At 40.2% G+C, this 22,139-nt stretch overlaps 1 protein-coding gene across 6 annotated transcripts in view; it reads right to left on the reverse strand.

Annotated features, from left to right (window-relative positions):
- Positions 1 to 22,139, reverse strand: part of Drp2 (dystrophin related protein 2) — a 73,340-nt gene that overhangs the window by 3,051 nt on the left and 48,150 nt on the right. For 5 of the 6 annotated variants that reach the window (XM_008848334.1, XM_008848332.2, XM_008848330.2 and 2 more), the window contains 2 exons: positions 21,814 to 21,934; positions 17,359 to 21,325 (listed from right to left, as the gene is read on the reverse strand). In XM_008848334.1, coding sequence (XP_008846556.1) covers positions 21,201 to 21,325; positions 21,814 to 21,934 — 246 coding nt within the window. In that variant the 3' untranslated portion in view covers positions 17,359 to 21,200. Of the gene's footprint in view, positions 1 to 17,358; positions 21,326 to 21,813; positions 21,935 to 22,139 lie in introns of those variants that run through there. The other variant, XM_017801997.2, reaches the window with a different exon arrangement.

Genomic DNA, 22,139 nt, shown 5'->3' on the forward strand with positions numbered 1-22,139 from the left:
CCTGTCACTTCCTATTAACCCAGGCTGGCCTTGAACTCACAGCAATCCTCCTATCTCATCTTTCAGAGTGTTGGGATTATAGGCATGTACCACCACACCCAGGTTCTTTTTCATTTTCTGAAATGACTTCATATTATTGAGTTGGGGTTTTCTGTTTTGTTTTGTTTTGCTTTTGCTTTTAATTTGTATATGTGTGTGGGGAGATGAAAAGTTGTGGAGTAAATTCTCCCTTTCTGCCATGTGGGTCTCAGGGATTGAACTCAGATAGTAAGGCTTTGCATCAAGCGCCTTTAGCCACTGAGCCATCTCACAAACACTTATTGTTGAGTTTTAGTACCTAATTTATTTTTTCAAAGGATCTTGCTTTTTGTTGTTAAATCTAAGGAGTCTGTCTATTCCAGACACTGAAGATTTTTCTCCTATGCATTTTAAACAAAATTTACAATTAACATTTAAGCCTGCAACATATATTTCAGTTTTTTTTAATTTTATTTTTTTTATTTTATGTGTAGTGTGTGTATTGCCTGCATGTAGGTAAGTGCACCCATGTCATGCAGTGCCCACGGAGGTCAGAAGAGGCTGTTGGATTCCCTGGGACTGGAGTTACAGACAGTTGTTAGCTGCCATGTGGGTGCTGGTATTCGAACCCAGGTCTTCTGCAAGAACAACCAGTGTTCTTAACTGCTGAGCCATCTCTCCAGCCCCAAATTTCAGTTTTGTAAAACTATGAGTTTTACTTAAAGATTTCCCCTCCTCCTCTTTTTCTTCCTCCAACTCCTCCTCCTCCTCCTCTTCCTTGGGAATATTTGTATGAGATTATTTCTGGGTTCTTTATTGTGCTCCACTGATCTATGTGTTGATCTCTGTGCAGATACTATAATGTGGTAAGTCTTGAAATCAGAAGATTGATTGCTACCACTTCATTTTTCATTAAGATTGTTTTAACCATTTTACAATCTATATCTTTCCATATATATATATATAATTTCCCTGATGGAATTTTTATTGAAATTGTGTTAAATTTGTAGATCAATTTGGGGAGAATTTAGATCTTTTCTATGTTGCGTTTTGTAATTGATGTGGCTTTATACCTGTCAGTCAACAGCATTTATTGCCTACTAAAGGTAAAGATAAGCTAAGCATGGTTGTAGATCTCTTTAAGCTTTACTTAAATAGAATAATCATAATATAACTTCATTGTTTGTTGTGCTTTATTTCATAGTTCCCTGATACAAAATGAATTGATAAAATCAGCTCTGGTGAGGTAGAGCAGCCAACTTCGTTCTTGACTTTTAATGTACTTTAGCTATTATCTCAGCAGTATCAAACAAATCAAATAAACTACAGTTTTCTTCTAAGCATTCTTTCTTACTTCTAATCTTGGTTCCTATATACATATAATGGAATTTATTCAAAGAGAAGTGATTCATTGATTAATGCCCAGTAGCAACTTCTGGGGAAAATACACAGTTTTGCCAGTGACCCTGTGTATTACAAAGTGCTTTTTTCCTGATTTTCATTTCAGAAGCCATTTATTGGAGCCCAGGGTTAAATGTAGCTGCAATTCTTTGAAATACTGGAATTTCTCCTCAAAAGTCTTAATTTCTATTTGTGTCATGATTTAGTTGCTTTGGAAATAATTGCCTAAAACTATTCAAGGGGGAGTGTGTATCTAAGAGTCAGTTTTTGTATGAACATCTCTAATAATAAAGATAGGGGAAAAGTCTAGGAATTTGGATCTCTAAATCATATGAGCTCTAAATAACTAACATGTAATTATTGTTCTTTGCCAATATTAATCAAGGATAATAATTGCTAAGACATAAGGGCTTCAACTCTTTTCAATTGAGCTACAAACTGAAGCGATTGAATATTTCAAATGGTTTGTTTGACTGAAAAGTGAACTTACTATGCAAAAATAGAGATCTTGGGTAAAGGTTCCTTCATAAATAGCACTAATTAAAGTAGAACTTTGGTTGAGTGAGCATTTAACAGGGGCTAGTCATTTGAATTTATTAGTTAAAGGAAAAGGGTACTCACATAAAACATAGGGTGTTAAATGACACTATTGGTATTTCCTTCCACACTTTGCTTCAGTACATTGACCCTCCAGATGTGGAAAAAGAAGTGAAGAGACTACTGTGTTCAGATGGTGAAGCCACCAGTATCCGTATCCTTTATACCAAATGTTTTTCTATAGTTTGTTTTGCCTCATGTGCATGTGCTGATAGACCTCAATGCTAGTTGGTTGTTTTGTGTGTGTTTGTCATTTTGGGGATCAAACTCAAGAGTTTTGCTAAGCTAGGTAAGCTAGCTAACACTGTATTACTAAGCAACATCTGTAGCCTCACTTCTGGTGTTTGTGTGCCAATTTTAATGTGTATAGCTTAAGATTTTTGAAATGTTATTTTCTAGCCAGAGACAGTAAGTACATGTAATAGAAATTTATTTACTTGTGTAATTTACTGTAAGGCACTACTCCACACTAGGAATACAGATACAATGGTCTAAAGTTGGCCTAAAGTCAATATTAATAGCACTTTTAGCCAAAGAGCCACTTCCCTTTCAACTGTATATTCTCCTTTCCTGCTTTTTCCTTTACTACCTTCCTTTCAGGATGGGAAGTCATTAGAGATGAGGAAACCATGGAAATAGAAAGTCAGGGATGCATCCCAGGCTTTCTGATAACCCCACAAATGAGTGACCCTACCTCATCAGGTATTTTAGTAAAGGTAGAGGAAGAGCTTCAGATAGGTCAGATGTTGACTGTGTGGCAGATCTACAGACTCACAGACCAGTCACAGAAAAGAGATGCCTTTGTCCTTCTTCCTTCTTATTGGTTCCCCTGTTCTTTTAGGGTTTTAGATTGGAATTCTAATCTCTTATCCATCTTATCCGTCCTGTTATTCAAGTCTCTATGGACCCTTAGCTTCTTTAAATATCTTGATAATTGAATACATGAATGCATGTTACTGTTTTCTATTCCTTGTTCTTGTTTCACAAAGGGAATAATCCTCCAGTAGGAAAAGTAATTTAGAAAATTCACTGGTTGCCCAGTGAATTTGATGGTAAGATGTGAAATTATATTTGTGGTGGCAGTCATTTCCAAAGCTTCAGAGAGTTTCAACTTCCTCTTGCTTAAAATCAATAGAACATGCTATGTTTGGGGAGAAGATCAATGATTCTGGCAGTAACTACCATGATGATGATATGGAGGCTAAGAATGATGAAGAGAGCCAAGAGAAAAAGACTGAGTTAGAGGATGATGAAGATCAAGAGAATGAGAATAAGGATAATATAGAGGATGAAGATAGTGATGAAAAGAAAGACGACGATGATGATGACAATGAGGAAGAGGAGGAAGAGGAGGAGCAGCAGGAAAGAAAGAGTTCTGAAGAGGATCTTTTAGAAAGGGAGCTGCACGCCAAATTTACTGAATTTAGCCTCTGTGATACATATGAACCTGGCAGTTCAATGAGTAAGTCAGAGGAAAAGACATTGGGCAAAGTGGGTGGCAGTATAAAAGGATGGCTTGCAGTGTGCATTGGGTGCAAGGCTAAGTAAGTTTGAGAAGGCTTGGTCAGTGGAGTTTTACTTGACTTTTCACCTTGGTTCATTCCTCGAAACATATTTATATACAAAAATTCTCTCAGTCACAGTAATTGAGAAGCTGATTGAGTACAAGGAAAAAAGACTCCAAGGGGTTCGTAGAAAAGCACAACGACAGAAGGATCTCCTTAGGGATTTGACAAACCCGACCCTCACGGTAAGCTCTTGTTGGCTGGTATAGAGAAGTCCTGACATCTTACTTTCAAAATCCATCTTTGTGTTTCCATTCATGTCTCCATTATTTAGTTTCTCATAAACCTAAACAACTTCCTAGAAATTTCTACTAAAAAAATCCTTGTTTTATTTTACCTGAGTAATTTTGATCATCTAATAATAAGCATTTTTGATCAGGGGACCAGGCAACTTGAGATAATGGTCAGTACTGAGCATTTACTATATAAATAGCATGTAAAAACTATGCATTATTTCATTTCATCTTCAGATCCCTGAAACACAGATACTGTCACTATTTCCACTTTATAAAAAATTAAAACTCAAAGAGGTTTAAGTAACTTGCCAAGAACCACAATAATTGGTTGTCACCTGTTGTTTGTTTATGCCAAAATGTATTCATTTCAGTGAAGAGAATCAAATTAATTTTAAAATTTTAACATGTATGCCTGAATAAGAATGAATTATTTTACTTTTATTAAAACATATTTCAGAGAAAGGAAAATATATCCATATGCCACGTTTGTTCCCTCCTTCATAGTAAGGGAAATTCTAAAGCAATAAGAGACTTCTTTACAAGATTTTATTTTCTGTTGGGCAATAGTTGTCAATGGGAAACAACTTGACATAGAGCTCTACCCACTTTGCCTGCTGCTGTTTAGAATAGCCAAAGATAATAGGTATAGATATATTTTAAAATATTCAGATCCTTCACATTATTGTACTGTGTCTGTGGTTTACAAATAGAAATACATAAATATGTAGTGTGGTTGTGTGTAGTGTTAGGAGGAGTAATGCTCTGCTCTAGTGAGGGGAAATAAAGGAAGAATCTATGCCAGATTCCAAGCCAGCTTCTTCAGTAACCCAAAGGAACAATGTAGTAAGTAGACATTTTACCTATTTACTTTTAAGACAAGAAAAAAATGATGCAGAATTCATAATATAAGATAGAATGCCACAGTAGTTAAGGGATGGTAGTTTTATGCTCCAATTTCTCCAAAAAGAGTGCTCTTTTATAGGCTTAACTTTTTTATTCATCAAATATGTGACAAACTATATCTGTGGTTCTCTTTCCTTTGAGATACATCTTTCATCACTGATAAAATTTATTTTCCAGAGTCATTTCCAGTCTGTCCTGGGACAGCTTATCATAAAGGAAATACAACTCTGTGAACGGGTAAGAAGCATGCTTTTAAACAGATAAAACATTTGGGGCTGGAAAGATGGCTCAGTGGTTAAGAGCACTGGCTGCTTTTGCAGAGGACCAGGGTTGGGCTCCCAGCACCCACCTGGCAGCTATCATCTGTAACTCCAGTTCCAGGGAATTTGACCCCCTCCTCTGGCCTCTGTGGGCATTACACACATGTGGTGCACTTACATACATGCAGGCAAAGCATACACATAAAATTAAAATAAAATGAAAAAGTTAAAATGTTTGATACAAAGAATTTCTTACCCAGCTCTAATCTAATTTCTGGTTGTTTATCTCACAAGAATAGTGGCAGACAGATATTCTTAATGAGAAGAGCAGGGTGAATCAAGATCTTTTTGAAAATCCATTCATTCGACAGCTATTGAATACATGTGGAGTAAAAAGCACTGGATGTAGAGTGTTGAATAAGATAGATAAAATACTTGTCCTCATAGAGCTAACAGTCTGCTGGAGAGATTAACAGTAAACAAATAATTGTACAAATACAGAGGAACAAATTCAGAAGAAGTGCTATGAAGGGGCAGGGGGTGGTTTCAGTATTCCTATTAAAATAAGGAGAATCCTGAATTGAATTACAAGAAGATGGCAAACCTATCTGAAGGAATTATATTTAAGCTTAGACTGGAAAGGTAAGTCCATACAAACAATGAGGTTAAGAGCTTCTTGGGAAGAGCATATTCAAGGTCTCACATAGGGGGAAACCTTGATTTCTTTGATGACCTCGGGGCCATTTAAAGTAACAAAGAGAGTTGCTTAACAAAAGGTTGGAAAATAAAGCAGAAGTTATATGACTTGTAGGCCGGGATAAGAAAGATAGTTTGTAGTTTTAAGTGGGTTTAAGGAAGTCCTTGCTGAGTTCTAAGCAGAGGAATCACATCTGGTTTAAACTATTATGGTTACTTTTTTATTGCACTTAGGTATTTATTTGTGTGTGTTTATATGTGGGGGGGCACATGTGTTTGGGGATCAGAGGACAACTTGTGGGATTGGGCTTTCTCCTTTTATCATGTAGGTCCCAAGGTTCAAAGTCACATTGTTAGGCTTGGCAGCAAGCACATTTATCCACTAAGTCATCTCGCATGCCCATAATTTAAACTTTTAAAAGTGTGTGGTGGCGGATGCCTTTAATCCCAGGCCTTAGGAGGAAGAGACAAGCAGAACTCTGTGAGTTCGAGGCCAGCCTGGTCTAAGTAGTGAATTCCTTTGTTTATTACCTTGGAGTATAGTCTTGCCTTCATTACCCTCAATCTTCTCATTTAGTCACACAGAGGAAACTTCCAATCTGTCATCTTACTCTAAAAATTCCACTAATATCACTAATATTCTTCTATTAATCTAATATCTCTTCTGGTTATTTCTTACAAGTTGAACTTGTATACAGTATACAGTCTTTTATGTTTGGCTTCTTTTACTTAGTATAATATTTTAAAGGTATATGTGAGTCACTATTCAAACCAAATAATAATCAGTTGCATAGATAAACTACACATCCTTAGATATGCATCTCACCAACACGTTTATTCATGTCACATAATAAATGGTACTTATAGAAGAGTACAGCAACATTCACATCTTATCTAACACAGCTTGCTTAAATTTACAGATAGACTGATGTTTCATCTTGTGTGTACTCAAGGGAGCTGGTTTATGACCTAGAGCTGGTCCAGAACCAGAACCTTTCAAAGCATTACTTCTTTTATCAGTACTTATGATTTTATAAATGAAGATCATGAACCCAACTCCTACCCACATTTCCTGGTAAACCTGGGTATACTATGGCTTAATGGGGATCCAGATGTTTAAAACTTTTTTAAAATTTGTGGTGGTGGGGGCCACCACATATGTACATGCCACAGCATATATATGGAACTCACAGTACAACTTTGTGGATTTGTTTTTCTCCCACCACCTTTACAGGGGTACTGGGGATAAAACTCAGATCATCAAGCTTGTGTAGCAAGTACTTTTACCCACTGAGCCATCTAGCTGACTGCATATATTTTTTAATATTTTTATTTATTGTTTTATTTGTGAGTGTTTTGTCTGAATATGTGTAAGGGAGGAACTCAAAGTGATTTCTCTGCCATCAGTATAGAGGATTAATTAGAGTGGGGAGGGACTAGTAGAAGATGGGAAACAAAACTAAAATATGGCATTTACTATTTGATACCACATTATGGTTTTACCTTAATAATGACAACCCAACTCTTACTGATTTTAAGGCCAAGAGTGGACCCAAACTACTGAGAGCCTGTTCCTTTAACTTCCTCTCAGAACTGTGCTCCAGAACAAGATCTCATTCTATATTTAATTAAAACAGTATATCCAGCATACAATGGGGAAGTAAAAATTGGACCCTTATCAAAGAATTTTGCTCTTTTTTGACCCCTAGATCTTGACGATATCAGTTTCTCTCATTGTTTGCAATGAGATAAGCACTGTTCACAGTGCTTGATGTGTTAACAAACAGACATACATTTATACACTATTTTAAGTCTTAAGGGCAAGGAAGGGTTATGAGGGATTAAAGCTATATGACCAGGTCACGAGAGAAGCACATGGCTCAGTGAGTTTGTCTATGTTATAAACAAGCTAATAAGATTAACTTTTTGTTTGTAAAGTTAAGTAAAAGGCATTTGTCCAGAGGTAGGTCCATAGTGTAAAAGTCACTTCCATAAACCCTTACTTGGATTAGTTTTTGAATTAGTTTTCCATTAATGTAACAAATAACCTGAGATAAACCACTTATAAAGAGAACTAGTTTATTTTCACTCACAGCTTGGAGATTTAGGTCCAAGAGTATTGACTCCTTTGTTTTAGGCCTCTAACAAGGTAGCACAGCATGGTGAGGATTACATGGTAAAGTCACTTACATTGTGTTACCAAGAAAATAAGGGTTCCCATTTATGTGTTCTTAGTCTTTTAATAAAATAATTTTTAAAATGGACTCCAAAGATAACTTAAGGACTATTTTATTAAAGTTTGAGAGAAAAACAACAGGGTAAGCAGCTGTTGGGAAGAGCGAGATGAAGAGGAGGAGGGAAAGTCATGCCTTCGGAGTAGACTTGGAAGTCAGTGAGCAGCTGTAGAAAAGGCTGCGGTGGGGGAGGGGGGGTCTCTTCAGAGAAACAACGAGAAAGCCCAGTCTGCCTGTGAGAGCATGCTTAGGCTTTTGGCCTGCATACAAAAAAAGAGGCAGAAAGAATGAAAGGAAAAGCTACACTTTTTGATTTAGAACTCAGAAAAGTGGGTAGGCTTAGCAGTGTTGCTTGACAGGCTCTGTAAGCAATGTCATTGGTGCTTCTGAGAGGGATTAAGTATATTATCTCATTAAGGGGGTAATTATTCCTCTCATCTCCTTAGCATCTCTTCATCCTAAGGGGTGGTCTTCTGGCCAGGTGACTGACAGGCCCTGCTGGATTATTCTCATCTCCTTAGCATCTCTTCAGGTGAATCAGCCATCCTAAGGGGTGGTCTTCTGGCCAGGTGACTGACAGGCCCTGCTGGATTAATTCTTAAAGGTGGGGTGAACAATAGTATATAATGTTCTAACCTCTAGGGCAAATCAGAATGTAATGTCTTCACTCTGGGCCAGAGATAAAACACAGATTGTATTCTTTTGACAGAAGATACCTTTCCCTTATTGTGCTTCCCCAAAGTCCTTTTCATATGACATTTTAAATCCCGAGGAGGGGCAATTGTGACGCTTCCATTTCTAGTGTTACCAGGGAAGTGGGATTGAGGTCCAAAGCTGCAGGAGGGATTTAGCCTTAGTGGCCTTCAGGTCTGCTAATTACTATCTAGCTACATAACATTTATGGGCTTGGAAGCAAAAAAGAGAGAGGAAGAAACCAGGATCCCATAATTACCTTTGAGGGCATATTCTAAATGACCTAAGATATCCTGCTAGCCCCTACCTCTTAATGATTCCACTACTTCCAAAAGTACCACAGGCTGGAGACAAGGCCTTTTACATATAGACCTTTAGGGCACAGTCCAGGTCCATATTGTAGCAAAGTTATCAGGCGGAAATGGGAACGAAGATGAGTCCAAAGACTGATTAATTGGGAAATGATGTGCCATTAACTGAAATTAAAATATCAGGAAGAGGATTTGGATGGGTGAAGGGTAGAGAAGATGGCAAGTTTAATTTGAAGTGGTTTTGAAAAATGGGGTATTGGAGAACTATACATAGAAATGATCATTGAAGATGTGGGGTTTAATGAGTTAGCCAGGTTGACATAGCCAAGTTCAGCAAGAAGTCTGAAGCTAGGGAAAAACTATCCTTTGGGGGACGTAGGAGAAAGAGTCTACAAAAGGGGAAAAACTGGGGTACTCAACTGAATTACTGCAGCTAACCATTACAGCCATTTGGTAGCTGTGAAGTAGAGGATTGTTTAAGTCTTGTCCTTTTAGTTCACAGACTAAAAATCTTTGCTGGTCAGGAACAATCAAAAATGAATGTTCTCTTCATCTCAAAGATGGTATATATCTCTGAATTTAATCATCTGAACTTTGGAGCTTTCAGTTTTTTTAAAAAAAAATTTATTTGTTTATTTGTATTTATGTGTGTGTTTTACCTGCATGTATGCAAGTGCACCCATGTCCTGCAGTGCCCACAGAGTTTAGAAGAGGGCATCAGATCCCCTGGAGCTGGAGTTATGGATGGTTGTTATCTGCCATCTAGGTACTAGGAACCAAACCCAGGTCCTCTGCAACAGCAGTCAGCGCTCTTAACTGCTGAGCCATCTCTCCAACCCCCCCATTTGAAGTTTAAAATAAATTACATCCTATACCATAAAAGACCCATGACATCCAACTTAGAAAGCATGAGTAGAACATTATCAGATTGCTGACTGGTTAGGACTCTAACCAAATTGGTAAATGTTTTGTAAGATAGCTAGAAACAGCAACTGAAACTTGGCATGAGTGGTCAGCAGTAACTGACCAAAGTCCAGATAATAAATGACTATAGGATACCCAGCCATAACTAGAATATCTATAACACACCCTCTAAGTCTCCAGGAATATCATGGAAAAAGGACAGAAAGAATTTATAGCCAGAGGAACCGGGATTGGGGAGGGGCTGATATAGAACAGTGACTTCTGGGCATGACGTAGTTGTTGTACTCTTCAACTCAAAGTAGCTGTGATTACCTGCTTAAGAGCTACACAAGATTGGGCCTGCCAACACCCTTCAATTGAAGGGGGAGTAAGTCATGGGGCCACATCCATCTCTAGGGATTCATACACAGATATAGTTGATTGGAGAGGTAGAGATATTTTCTCAGTGGTGCAGCCAACACCAGAAAGGTACAAATGTTCCTATAAACGAACTACCACCTATAGTTCTGTAACTAACCCTAATGAAACTCAGTGGGTCAAAAAAAGAAACATGAACATAGAAGTGGGGCTAGTTGGGAAAAGAGAGATTAACTGGAGTGGGAGGGAAACAAGAGGGCAAAGAGGGGTAAAATTATGTACGTGTATGAAACTATCATAAGAAAGCCCATTATGTATAATTAATATATGCTAATAAAAACTTTTAAAAGGGCCAATGAGATTCCTCAGCTTGTAAAGGCATTTCCTGCCAAGCCTAACAACTTGAGTTTGATCCCCAGACCCACATGATAGAAGGAGAGAACTGACTCCAGCAAGTTGTCCTCTGATCCCCACATGTGCACAGTGCCATGTGGGCACCCCCCCACACACACACACTTAAGTTTAAAACAATTACAAAAATTAAATAAAAACTTGTCATAGGACCCAGTGTGTTCATTTTGGCAGAGTATCTCAACTGCTTCATCATCTGACTTATAGGGCTACAGTGATATTATCTCCTTTCTCCTTTATAGTGAGCTGTCACCTCTGTATATTTTTCACAGAGGCATAGATTCTTAACAATAGCAAGCATATTCAGTGGGCTCAATTTTAAGCTTCCTTTTATAAGTCCTGTATAATAAAAAGACATCATTATGGTCCTAGTATTATGCTTGTGTTCTTGACTGTGTCGCTGTTCTTTGGAACATTTTAATACTAAGGTAATCTTACAAATACCAAGTGACAGTTGTTTTTTGATTTGTATAAGGAAATACTAAGATGAAGTAAAACATCTTAAGAATTCAGCTAGCTTGTTCATTGTTTTCCTCTGGTGTGAGATTTGAAGCAACAAAGATCTCTGTCATGCTGAGAGGGTATTTTGCTGGTGTGCCAATTTATGGTCTTGATGATTCGTTTGTAGGCTATTCTGAATACTGGCTCCAGGTGAATATTAGAACACTTTTGTGCATTAGCTGCAACCCTATGATTATATCTAGGGGCTGGCCACTCTCTAGCAGAATCCTGCCTGACTTCTTTGAATTCATTAACCTTCTTACCTCCAAAGGCACTAGACAGTATTTTCAGATATGGATCATGCTCATCGAAAGTTCAAATTAATATGAATCATGGATTTTAAATATCAGAAGTTATATCCCAATATCATGCTCTGTTCAAAGAAAGTTTAAGTTCATGTTTACAAAAAAGAGGTAGAGAATAATAGTTGTACATGTGGCAAAATAACCCAAGGATGGTTGAAAAACTCATCATCATCTCAGGTAGAAAAGTTGGATGTCAAACCAGGAATGCTATTGTTGGATTACCTAATTTTTCTTCATTAGCCTTAAGTGGAGGAATTCAACTATAATGTGGATGATTTAGGCAGCCTTAATTAATGCCTATAGATAGTATCTTCCTACTTTTAATATTCTTAAATAACTTTTTCCTGTTATAAATATTTATTAACCTTTTGGACTTGGTAAAAAGAGCTTCTTCATACTTTTAAAACTGAAATGAAGGAATCTTTTCAAAATGAATTTTGAATAACAGAAAAATAGTTTTTTTAAATGTTTCTCTCCAGGGCTGGAGAGCTGGATCAGCAGTTAAGAACACTGGTGTTCTTGCAGAGGACTCGGGTTCGAATCCCAGCACCCATGTGGCAGCTAACAACTGTCTGTAACTCCAGTTCCAGGGGATCCGACAGCTTCTTCTGTCCTCCATGGGCATTGCATGACACGGGTGCACTTACATGCAGGCAATACACACATACACATAAAATAAAATAAAATAAAAAGTTTCTCTTTCCTTCTCCTACTCTCTCCTTACAGATCTATTATCTACAGGAACAACTGAAATATTTTGTGAGGGAGAGCCATCAGTCTGGTACATAAAGCGAATTCACCTTCCAGACTGAAGACTGAGTGAAACCACAGACTTCTATTCCTCTGTTACTTTATCTTGAAACAACATGTGTATGTTTCTTTGAATCATTTTCAGTAGTTGTAATATATAAGTTTGAAGATCATAGTCATATAGAAGGAAAATGTAGAAACTATATGATCCGTTTAAAGACCCCACTCAACATGAGTTTCTCAACGTTGTTTCTCTTTGTCAGTTTGAGAATTTTACATGTATTCATGGTTCTATGAGTTCCTTCAGTCATGCTTGCAGAAGATGGGGTGGCATAGAAGACTGCATAGCTGTTTTGCATATATTAGCTTTCCTAAACTCCATTTTAAGTATTTCCAATGTAGAAAATAATTGATTTGTCAGGCATGGTAGCACATTCCTGTAATCCCAACAGTAGAAAGACAGAAACTGATGGCTTACAAATTCAAGGCCAACCTGGGCCACAAAATGAGACCTTGGCTCAAAAAACAACCAACCAAAACCAAAACAAAGGACAGAGAGAGAGAGAGAGAGAGAGAGAGATCAAAACAAAATAATTCACCCTAATTTCTATGAAGTAGGCTCTGTCATAATTAAGTGCCTATATCTCATCAATTAATATTAGGTTGTGTCCTGTTCTCCATTCAGGTAAAAGATCTCTTTCCTACTCAGGGATGATTTCTTGCTATGTACCTTTGTTATAGTATTGTGTTTTTAGGGCTGTAGCTGGTTGTTGTTATTTAGCTAAGAGAACAGTTAGAGCAAAGACATTACCCTTATTCTAAGTCTCCCAATTGTAACCCCCATTAGAAAGGACTAGAAAAATTAGATTGCTATAATGCCTATGAAGACTTCCTTCACACCCCAGATTACTTAGGGTGATTTAAGCTATTTTGTTATGAATTTTTGGTGTGTGTTCTTTAAGCAAAAATAAATAAATAAATAAATAGTTTCTTTTAAACAGATTTTTGCTAGTTTTTTTGGTGGTGCTGATGGTCAAACCCCAAGGCTTTGCACATGCTAGGAAAGTACTGTGTTACTAAGCTAAACCTTAGCGCCCTAAATGCTCTCAGTTTATTAAACTCTGTTCACAATAAGCAGGTTCATATTTTTAAAAAATCAGTAAACTTTGTCTTGGTTCATTCCAGCAAATGTAACAAAAATATTAAAACTTGAGTAATTTATAAATAATATAAATTTATTGCTCAAACTCTTGAAGAATAACAAATCTAATATTAAGGCACCAATAGGTGCATTCTATCCCAGAGTGCCATAGAACTGTATATATATATATATATATATATATATATATCTGCCTTAAAGATGATATGGCAACCTGGCCACCGGACATAAAGATGCAGCTTACAGACCTGTACGAATCCATTAATGGTCACATTATTTTTATTTTATGTGTATGAGTGTTATGCCTGCATGGTCCACGATGGGTGGAAGTCAGAGGACAATTTGGAGAAGTCAGTTCTCTACCTTGTCATACAGTGCCTGTGGAGGACAGAAGAGGAAGGTGGATCCCCTGCAACTGGAGTTATAGACGGTTGTTAGCCATCATGTGGGTGCTGGAATTTGAACCCAGGTTCTCTGCAAGAACAGCTAGTGCTCTTAACTGCAGAACCATCTCTCTGGTCCCATGACTTCTTTGCTTTAAAAAAATATTTTTATGTGTATGAGTGTATTGCCTGCACATGTGTAAATGAACCCATGTCGTGCAATGCCTGCAGAGGTCAGAAGAAGGCATCGGATCCCCTGGAATTGACAGTTATTAGCTGCCATGTGGGTTCTGGGAATCGAACCTGGGTCCTCTGCAAGAGCAGTCAGTGCTCTTAACCACTGAGTCATCTCTCCAGCCCGCATGACTTCTTTTTTTAAATTACATTTTATTTATTTATTTAATCTGTCTGTCTATCTATCTACTTAGTGTGTGTGAGTGTGCTGCCACACACATGCACGCATGGGTGGAAGTCAGACGACAGTTTGGAAAAGTCAGTTCTCTCTTTCCACCACGTGGATCTGGGGGATCAAACTCAGGTTGTCAGGCTTAGCAGCAAGTGCCTTAACTCACTGAGCCATCTCACCAGCCCAACAAATGGTGACTTATTGAGCATCTTTACATGGAAGAAGGGGCAAAAAAGCTCCCTCAGGTCTTGGTAATCAGGCCTTCATGAACTAGTCACCACTTAAAAACCCCACATGTTAAGACCACCACATTGTAGGTGATATTTTAACATATAAATTTTTGGTGTATGCATTTACACTGTAGCATTTGGGGATTAGGAAATGGGAAGATACCATCACTACTAGAGTATCCTTCCAAAAAATTCTTAGGCTACAAAACAGTCTGTGTCTTGGGAGGGAAGCAAGCCACCTACTGTAACTACATAACACTGGGCTGTGGAGAGAGGAGACAGAGAATTACCACTAATGGTAGCTCCACAGTCTCAACTGAATTATGGTAGTAGAATGAATACAGGATTGTAATACCACTCTGGGTAGGTTCTACACCTCTTATCAAAGGTGATAATGTTTATCACCAAGATGCCCCTTGGGGTTTTCTGGAAGTATCCCAGCTAGTCCCAGGTCAGGCACTAATGGAAAAACAGTGAGTGCTGCTCTAAGAAATGTACACCTAGGTTCTCTGCAGCACTTATAATGCTCTATCCAAGTCAAAATAAGCAGTGGGAAGAGAAGACGAAGACAGTATACATGGGTGGGGCCTGGGAAAGTGGGGTGAAGACAGCAGGAATGCTGAGGGGAACGTGTGGAAAGAAGTAGGACTAAAGAGCATAAGCAATGCCAGGCATGGTGGTGCGTGCCTTTAATCCCAGTCCTTGGGAGGCAGAGGCAGGTAGATCTCTGTGAGATCGAGGCTAGCCTGGTCTATATAGTGAGTTCTAGGTGGCCTGTTAAAAACAAAACAAAACAAGCATGTCCAAAGAAAATAAAGCTGAGATTAGGAGAGAAAAACAAAAATGATGTAAACTTTTTTTCCCAGAACCTAGAACTTAAAAGCTGTGAATAAAGAGAAAGATAACGGGGGAAAGAATTATGTGTTAAGGCAGAAAGTAGACAAAGAGGTTGAGTTTGAATGGAAGATAGGTCTTCCAGGTAAACCAAGGCAGAGGACGGCAACAGAAAGATCTAAAGAGCACGTTGCTAGTCAGGCTGAGGCACTGAGGGTGGCACACAGGAGAGGTAGAAGGCCCCTCATCTGGCCTCTGTCCAATACTGTAGCTTAAGCGACCAGAACTCTGCTGAGAGGCAGGGTAGTAGAGCAGATAACACAAAGGGACAAAGAAAAATTAGTACATCTTGAGTGCTCTTCTATATCCTGTAGTGCCAGTTCTCAATGCAACCCCTGGGGAGTGTTTTACCACTGTCCTTATCACAAAGCTTTTGCTGCTGTGACTCTCCAACCTTGACACACACATATACACATGAACTCTGATGTATATGCACACTAATACCTCATGAAGTTTTCCTTTGCCGTGTATGCTGGATAGCTTTAGTGTCAACTTGACACACCTGGGTTGAGGAATCCTCAGTTGGGGAATTGCCTCTATTGGACTGGCCTTTGGCCGTGTCTGTGGGGCATTTTCTTGATTATTGAGTGATGCGGGAGGGCCCAGCCCACTGTGGGTGGTGCCACCCCTGGGCAGGTGGGCCTGTGTTGTATAAGAAAGCAGGCTGAGCAGGGGCCAGGAGAGCAAGCCAGTAAGCAGCATTCCTCCATGGCCTGTGCTCCAGCTCCTGCTTCCAGGTTCCTGCCCTGAGTTCCTACCTTGGGCTCCCTGATGAACTGCGACCTGGGAGATGTAAGCTGAATAAACCCTTTCCTCCCCAAGTTGGTTTTGGTCAGAGTGTTTTGTCACAGCAATGGAGAAACAACTAAGACACCATGGCTTAGTGATTGCTTCACATTACAGATATGTGCTCTCTAATAGGGTATCTCCTAGCCATGTGTGGCTTTTGAGCACCGAATACATAGCTAGTCCTAATTGAGATGCGTGTACATATATACTGTACATTGGATTTCTATTGGGGAACTGCTGGATGCTGACACCTTGCCAATCTTGCACTATCTTTGTGAGTCATATAGATAAAGCTCAGCCACAAGCTGACTCGGGTCTTGGCAAAACACCTTGTGACCTCAGAACTTGTGAAGATAGGTAGCCTTGTGAAAGTGGCTACAACACTGTTTCTCCCTTGCCTCCCAAAGGAGGTTACCATGATGCAGTTTCTCATCTGCCTTTATCATTCTCATAGGGTATAAATCTTTCTGCCTGATGGGGTCATTGTTAGGCCAGAGAACTGCTCAGCTACAGTATAGAATTGGCTACTCAACCCCAGGGGATCTACACCCTTCATGTTACATGTCATATGACCCTTAGAATTTCTGCATCATCATTCGGGACAAAAGGACCCAGGGAGCTTATACCACTACTAATTCTGTTTTTGCTCTCTCTATAAGTAATAAATTGTATCTGTCTGGGTATCTTGTTTCTTTTTGTTTTTACCAGCTGACATCCTGGCAACTCTGAAGACTAGAAAAAAGTAAAGTAGTCCAATAATTCTTTAATTGATAATAAATAATATTATCAACTAATAGCCAAACAGATAGTATCTGTTGAGTCTGCTAAAACACTAAAATTAATTTACCCTACTTTTTAGATGTGCTAGAAAATGTAAACTTATATATGTGGCATGTATTCCTACTGAATAATATTATTATTGACTGGCAAGGGAAGAAAAGTCGGTGATGGGGAAGAACTAACAGAGCTTTATTCTGTCATGAAACAACATTAAAGAAAACTAAAATAAAATGGCAACATTTTAACTTCAAAATACACACAGCCATAATCTCAGAATAAAGGATAAACTTTAATTTTAATTAAATAAATATAATTTCAGTGCCCTGATTTTTCTTATATTGCTTTACCTGCTTAGAAAATTCCTCAGGTTGATGAGGATAAAAGTTATGAATCATTACTACACAGACCTCATCCCCTGAGGGAAGTTCTCCCTTTTGGAATGGGGTACTTGAGGGGTCACCAATCCAGGTAACAGTGGCCTGTTTTGCAGTGTTCCTGTGGACTCTTGATCCATCTTCTTCTCTTCCCACCCTCAAATAAGGGAAAGGTATGGAATAGCATAATCAGAATAACCAGAGGAACCAAAGTAAACAAATACAAATTTATTCTTTTCAAAGCAGAATTCAAGGAAAATGGGAAAAGCACCACAGTGAGTGGCAATTGAAGTTAACCCATTTGCTCCCAGTCCCAACCCTTCGTCCCCAACTTCTGCACGTTTGCATGCCACCCTGGAAACCTCCCCCCAAATCCCTTCTCTAATTCCCATCCTGTGAGCAGTTCTTGTGGGCAGCAAGCAGCATAGCAGGCTTCAGTCTGCCCTTAATACTGCCATGGGGACAGCAAGGACATTCAGCAGGTCTCTTTCCTGGTATGGCAGCTGTGGGAAAAGGACACTGGGAAAGGAGACCTGGCCTTAAGTCTTTCCCTCTCCCAGAGTCATTGGTGGTAAAACAGTAAGGAATCATTGTGTCATGTGCCAGGATTTGGCAGGGAAGCCCAAAGATAGGGCTGCCCAGCCGGGGGGCTGTTTTAATAGCCCTAGGGCGATGCCCCCACGTTCTTTCCCAGGACTGTTCATGTTAAGGCAACTACTATGTTGGTTATCTATCAACTACACCAAGCGAAGTTGCATGAATAACTGACCAGAAGCGGTCCCAAAGGCCATAACTCTGCCATTGAAACTGCGAGTTCAAAGAACACTCCAAGCTAAAGCTGGGCACGGAAACTCTAAACCCTTTTAAACACATATCCCAGGAAGCAAGGGTATTCCTTAAAATTAATCTGGTGCGAAAAGATCTAGCAGGCTTGGATTCTGCCTTGTCCCTTGGTTTCTTCTTATGGTGGCCTGTCAGGCCAGTTCCTGAAACACCTGAAACTTAAACAGGTTTCTCCATAGGGAAGGACTGCCTGACTTTGGGCCTTGAAAGAAACATTTGAGCCTTGATTCCAGCTTTTGCATTTTAAAGGGGAGGGTACATGCACTCCTGGATGAAAAACTCTAGGGAGCTGTATCAGAGCCTCATGTCCTCTAGCCAGTCAGCCTTCCCAAACAATTCCAGTCACTGTGAATCTACTCTGTTCTAGCTGGAAGCACAGGTACCTCCTAATGGCTGACTTTCCTCCATCGAATTCTGTCAAGAATAAATTGCCTGCACTATTTGACAACTCCAGCAAACACATTCCTCATGGCTGATGCTAATCCCACAAGTCAGGTTTTCCTTAGACTACCAACCCAGAAACTCCTTCTCCACCTTCCAGTACAGAGTCATACATTACACATCACTCCTGTAGGAGACATAATACATAACATATCCAACAACATAGAACATATTTTCCTACATTCAACCCCAGTGTGGACTCACAGTGCCCAAGGAGCCATTTTCCTCACTTCAGGTAGACTGCCCACACATGTAGCCATGACTGCCACTGTGCCCTTAAGCAGTATACTCACCTCAGGCATTACAGGTAAACACAAGATCACAAATTGCCAGTGACTCCCTTAGTGAGAATTCAGTCTTAACCTGCTGCTTTGGACTACCTCCAACACAAATCCTACATAACAAGATCTACATCTTTCCCCCCCATGCTTGGCCCAATGCAGTTATCACAGACCCTCAACAGCCTAAGAGCTGTTGGGTAGGGTGGAGGTGAAAGAAAGGATTCTCCTGATATAAGGTTATTCCACAGTTTTTGCACTCCGAAGGCATAGGCAGGCACATATTTAAAAGTTTCTGAGTTTCCTGTCCTGCAATAAATTTCTTTTATCTGAATCCTGTCTATAATCTAGGTCCCTACACAAATGCCTCACTCTGATTGATGACCTAGTTCCATGTTTGATACCTGTCTATCAAAATGCTCACCATGCATGAAGATAGCCAGTTCTCCTGCCCAGAGACCTCACCAAATACTGAGTCATATGTTGTGATAAGGTTGGGGAGGAGGCAGTCTTGACTTCTAGACTCAAGCTGTTGCCTTACCTCCCTGGAATAGATCAGTTTAGGTGCCCAGCTGTTTCATCTGCTGACCATGGCTTGTTTATAACACAACACTCTAATAGTTTCAATCCATCCTGACCTTGGTAGCACCCACTGCTTTCTTCAAGGCCTTGATCCAGACCTTAGGAACTGATACAGACCAGAGGATGTATTCTGTGGTTAACATATAACTTTTGTTCCTTCTTTTCTGCATGGGTTGTTTACAGCTTAGATGTACCCTATTTTGCTACCTGAAACATTGGTTAGGGATGGCCAGGTAAATTCACCTAAGGCCCCGGTCTCAATGGAACAAGGTCTGCAATAAGAGACAAAATGACTATTCCTGTTAGATGGCTCTGCGACCACACACTTCTGTTGCTTTGGTCTTAAGGTCAGCTCATCTCAAATATCAATGAAGAGAGACAATCTAGGGGAACATCCAGGATGCATTTATCTTTCCAGTCAGAGGCTGAGACTAACAAATATCAAGGCAGAACATTAATTCTTCAAGCGGTACTAGAATTTAATGTGTGCGTGAGGCTGTGAGAGCACTGATGTACAGTAAATATGTAGAATAGATATGCATGTATATGAACTCAGGCAAATTAAGTCGATTGCAGGGGTGTGGGGAAAAAGCTCCTCTCTGTAGAAAGCAGTCTAAGTGGGCTATGTTTTTGGTCCAGGTTCCCATACTCACTCCTCCCACCCCCATTCTCTACTTTGAACAGTTGCTAGACAAAGGAGTCATGGTGTATGTTGCCCAGGAAGAGTAAGTTCATTTTGAGGGTTGGAGTCACCTTTCAGACTTAGAAATAGTTTTATGTACAGAAAGGCCTTGCTGCTGTCTGGATGGAATGTGGCCAGCTTTCAGATTCATGGATAGTAGCTCCTAGGAAGGTACCACTATTCAGGGTGGTCAGTTGTAACTGTCCTATGAATAGCTGGGGGCAATAAGCCACTTCACCTGATCTAGGCTAAGGTAGAAGGGCTATAACCTGGAGAGTGTCAGGCAGGAAAAGTTCTCCAGGAGAGGGTGTCTTCTTTCTCACCCAAGGAGGGACAATAAGGTCCCCTTGCTGAAAAAGCTGTCACTCCTCCCCCAGCTCTGTGAGGACAGACTTGGAAGACCAAAGAGAGACTTCAGCTGGGTTTCCAGAGCATCTCTGTGAGTCTCTTGGGATGCCGAGGCCTTTAGGAAAGAGGAGGATCGGGAGAAAAATATAAACCCACAAGTGTTTCTTTAATGTTTTCAAATGTAAGGTGGACATGTGCCCACAATGACTTGTTTTCCCATCAAAAAATGTCTGCCAGGGACTGTAGCAGAAGGAATTAAAGATGCTGGAGGGGAAAACAACATGTAGGTAGACTTCAGAAGGCTAGAACTAGGTCCTGGAGCTGAAATAATAGGACACACTGTCCAGACTTCTTCATGGGCACTTTGAAGGAGTATCTCAGGGTTACCCATTTGCCTCCCTCAACTGGGACAAAGACTAGGACTAAGCTCTGGGGATTCAGAATGCAGATACCCTGGGGCCAAAAGGCTTCTCCCTCTCCATGATTCCATGAAGAAAGGCAGGGGGCCAGTGGACACTGCTTAGCTCTGCAAGACAATTCTCTGCTCCTCATTTGGATGGACAAGTATCATTTGTCTGGGCTACAACAGCTGGGCAACACAAGGACAAGTACAAACATGAGGACTGACGGACACAATTCTAGAGTCAGAAGAATCACACTTTTCCTTCCCACCTGATTTCCCCACTTCACCTCACATACCATCAGATCCCTGTTGTTGCCCAAGCCCACATATCTCTGGTTGAGGAATTTGGGGCCAGTTGGGAGTGGGAAAGTTGGACAAAAGCTGAGGGAAGACACTGACAAGAACCAGGAGAGGACTGTGGACTACAGGATGGGGATCTGACTCCATCAAGAGGCCAGCAGGGTGTTGGTAGTCACACCAGAGCTTCGCACACTGGGGAAGGCATGGCGGAGTTTCTCCATAATGTCCTCCAAGCACAGACTGACATCCTGGCTCTTTGACCCCACATCATCTAGGTTGGGAGAGAGAGAGAGAGAGAGAGAGAGAGAGAGAGAGAGAGAGAGAGAGAGAGAGAGAGATTTAGAGAGAGCAATAGAGATCTGTATAAAGCACAGACTGACATCCTGGCTCTTTGACCCCACATCATCTAGGTTGGGAGAGAGAGAGAGAGAGAGAGAGAGAGAGATAGAGAGATTTCGAAAGAGAACTTGAGATTCCTGTATAGGAAAGAAGCCAGTAGGACAAGGTCAGATGCTGCTGGCTGAGTAGTGGGCCCAGAGGATTGCATCCTCCCTTTGGAATGCCTAGTATGTAGGAGGTGCTCACTACACATTTTTAGAAGAAACATCTGAAAGAAACGGTTAATAAACAAATTATTCTCAACCCTAAGCTCAAAACCATGAGGAGAAATTAATCTCAGCTCTAATAGAACATTGGGCAGGAAGACTGGGGTAGGACAAATCCCTAGAGGAAGGGGCTAGATGGGGCAGCAGACCTTACCTGCAGCTTCCGTGTCTGGAGTAGTCCGTCCCTTCTCCCGAGGGTGACTACCTTCTGATTGCTGTGGAGAGGAAGCTAGGGACGAGCCTGCAGAGCCATTGCCATCTGATTCACTGGGTGGCTAGCAAGAGGTGAGACGTGGTTTAAGTGGCTTGACCTCATTCTTAGACTCCTAGGCTTAGAAAAGGACTTGGAGACCTCATGCCCATCCCTTTGCCCTGGGTCTTTAAGAAGCTTCTCACAGTGCCCTGAACAGTGGCTTTCCACTTTAAGAAACCTCTTTGACTATTTAGTTATCAATTAAATTCTTCCTTCAACAACATGTG

This window comes from Nannospalax galili, unplaced genomic scaffold (genome assembly GCF_000622305.1).
Source record: "Nannospalax galili isolate Female #2095 unplaced genomic scaffold, S.galili_v1.0 scaffold3, whole genome shotgun sequence".
In the NCBI taxonomy this organism is placed as follows: Eukaryota; Metazoa; Chordata; class Mammalia; order Rodentia; family Spalacidae; genus Nannospalax; species Nannospalax galili.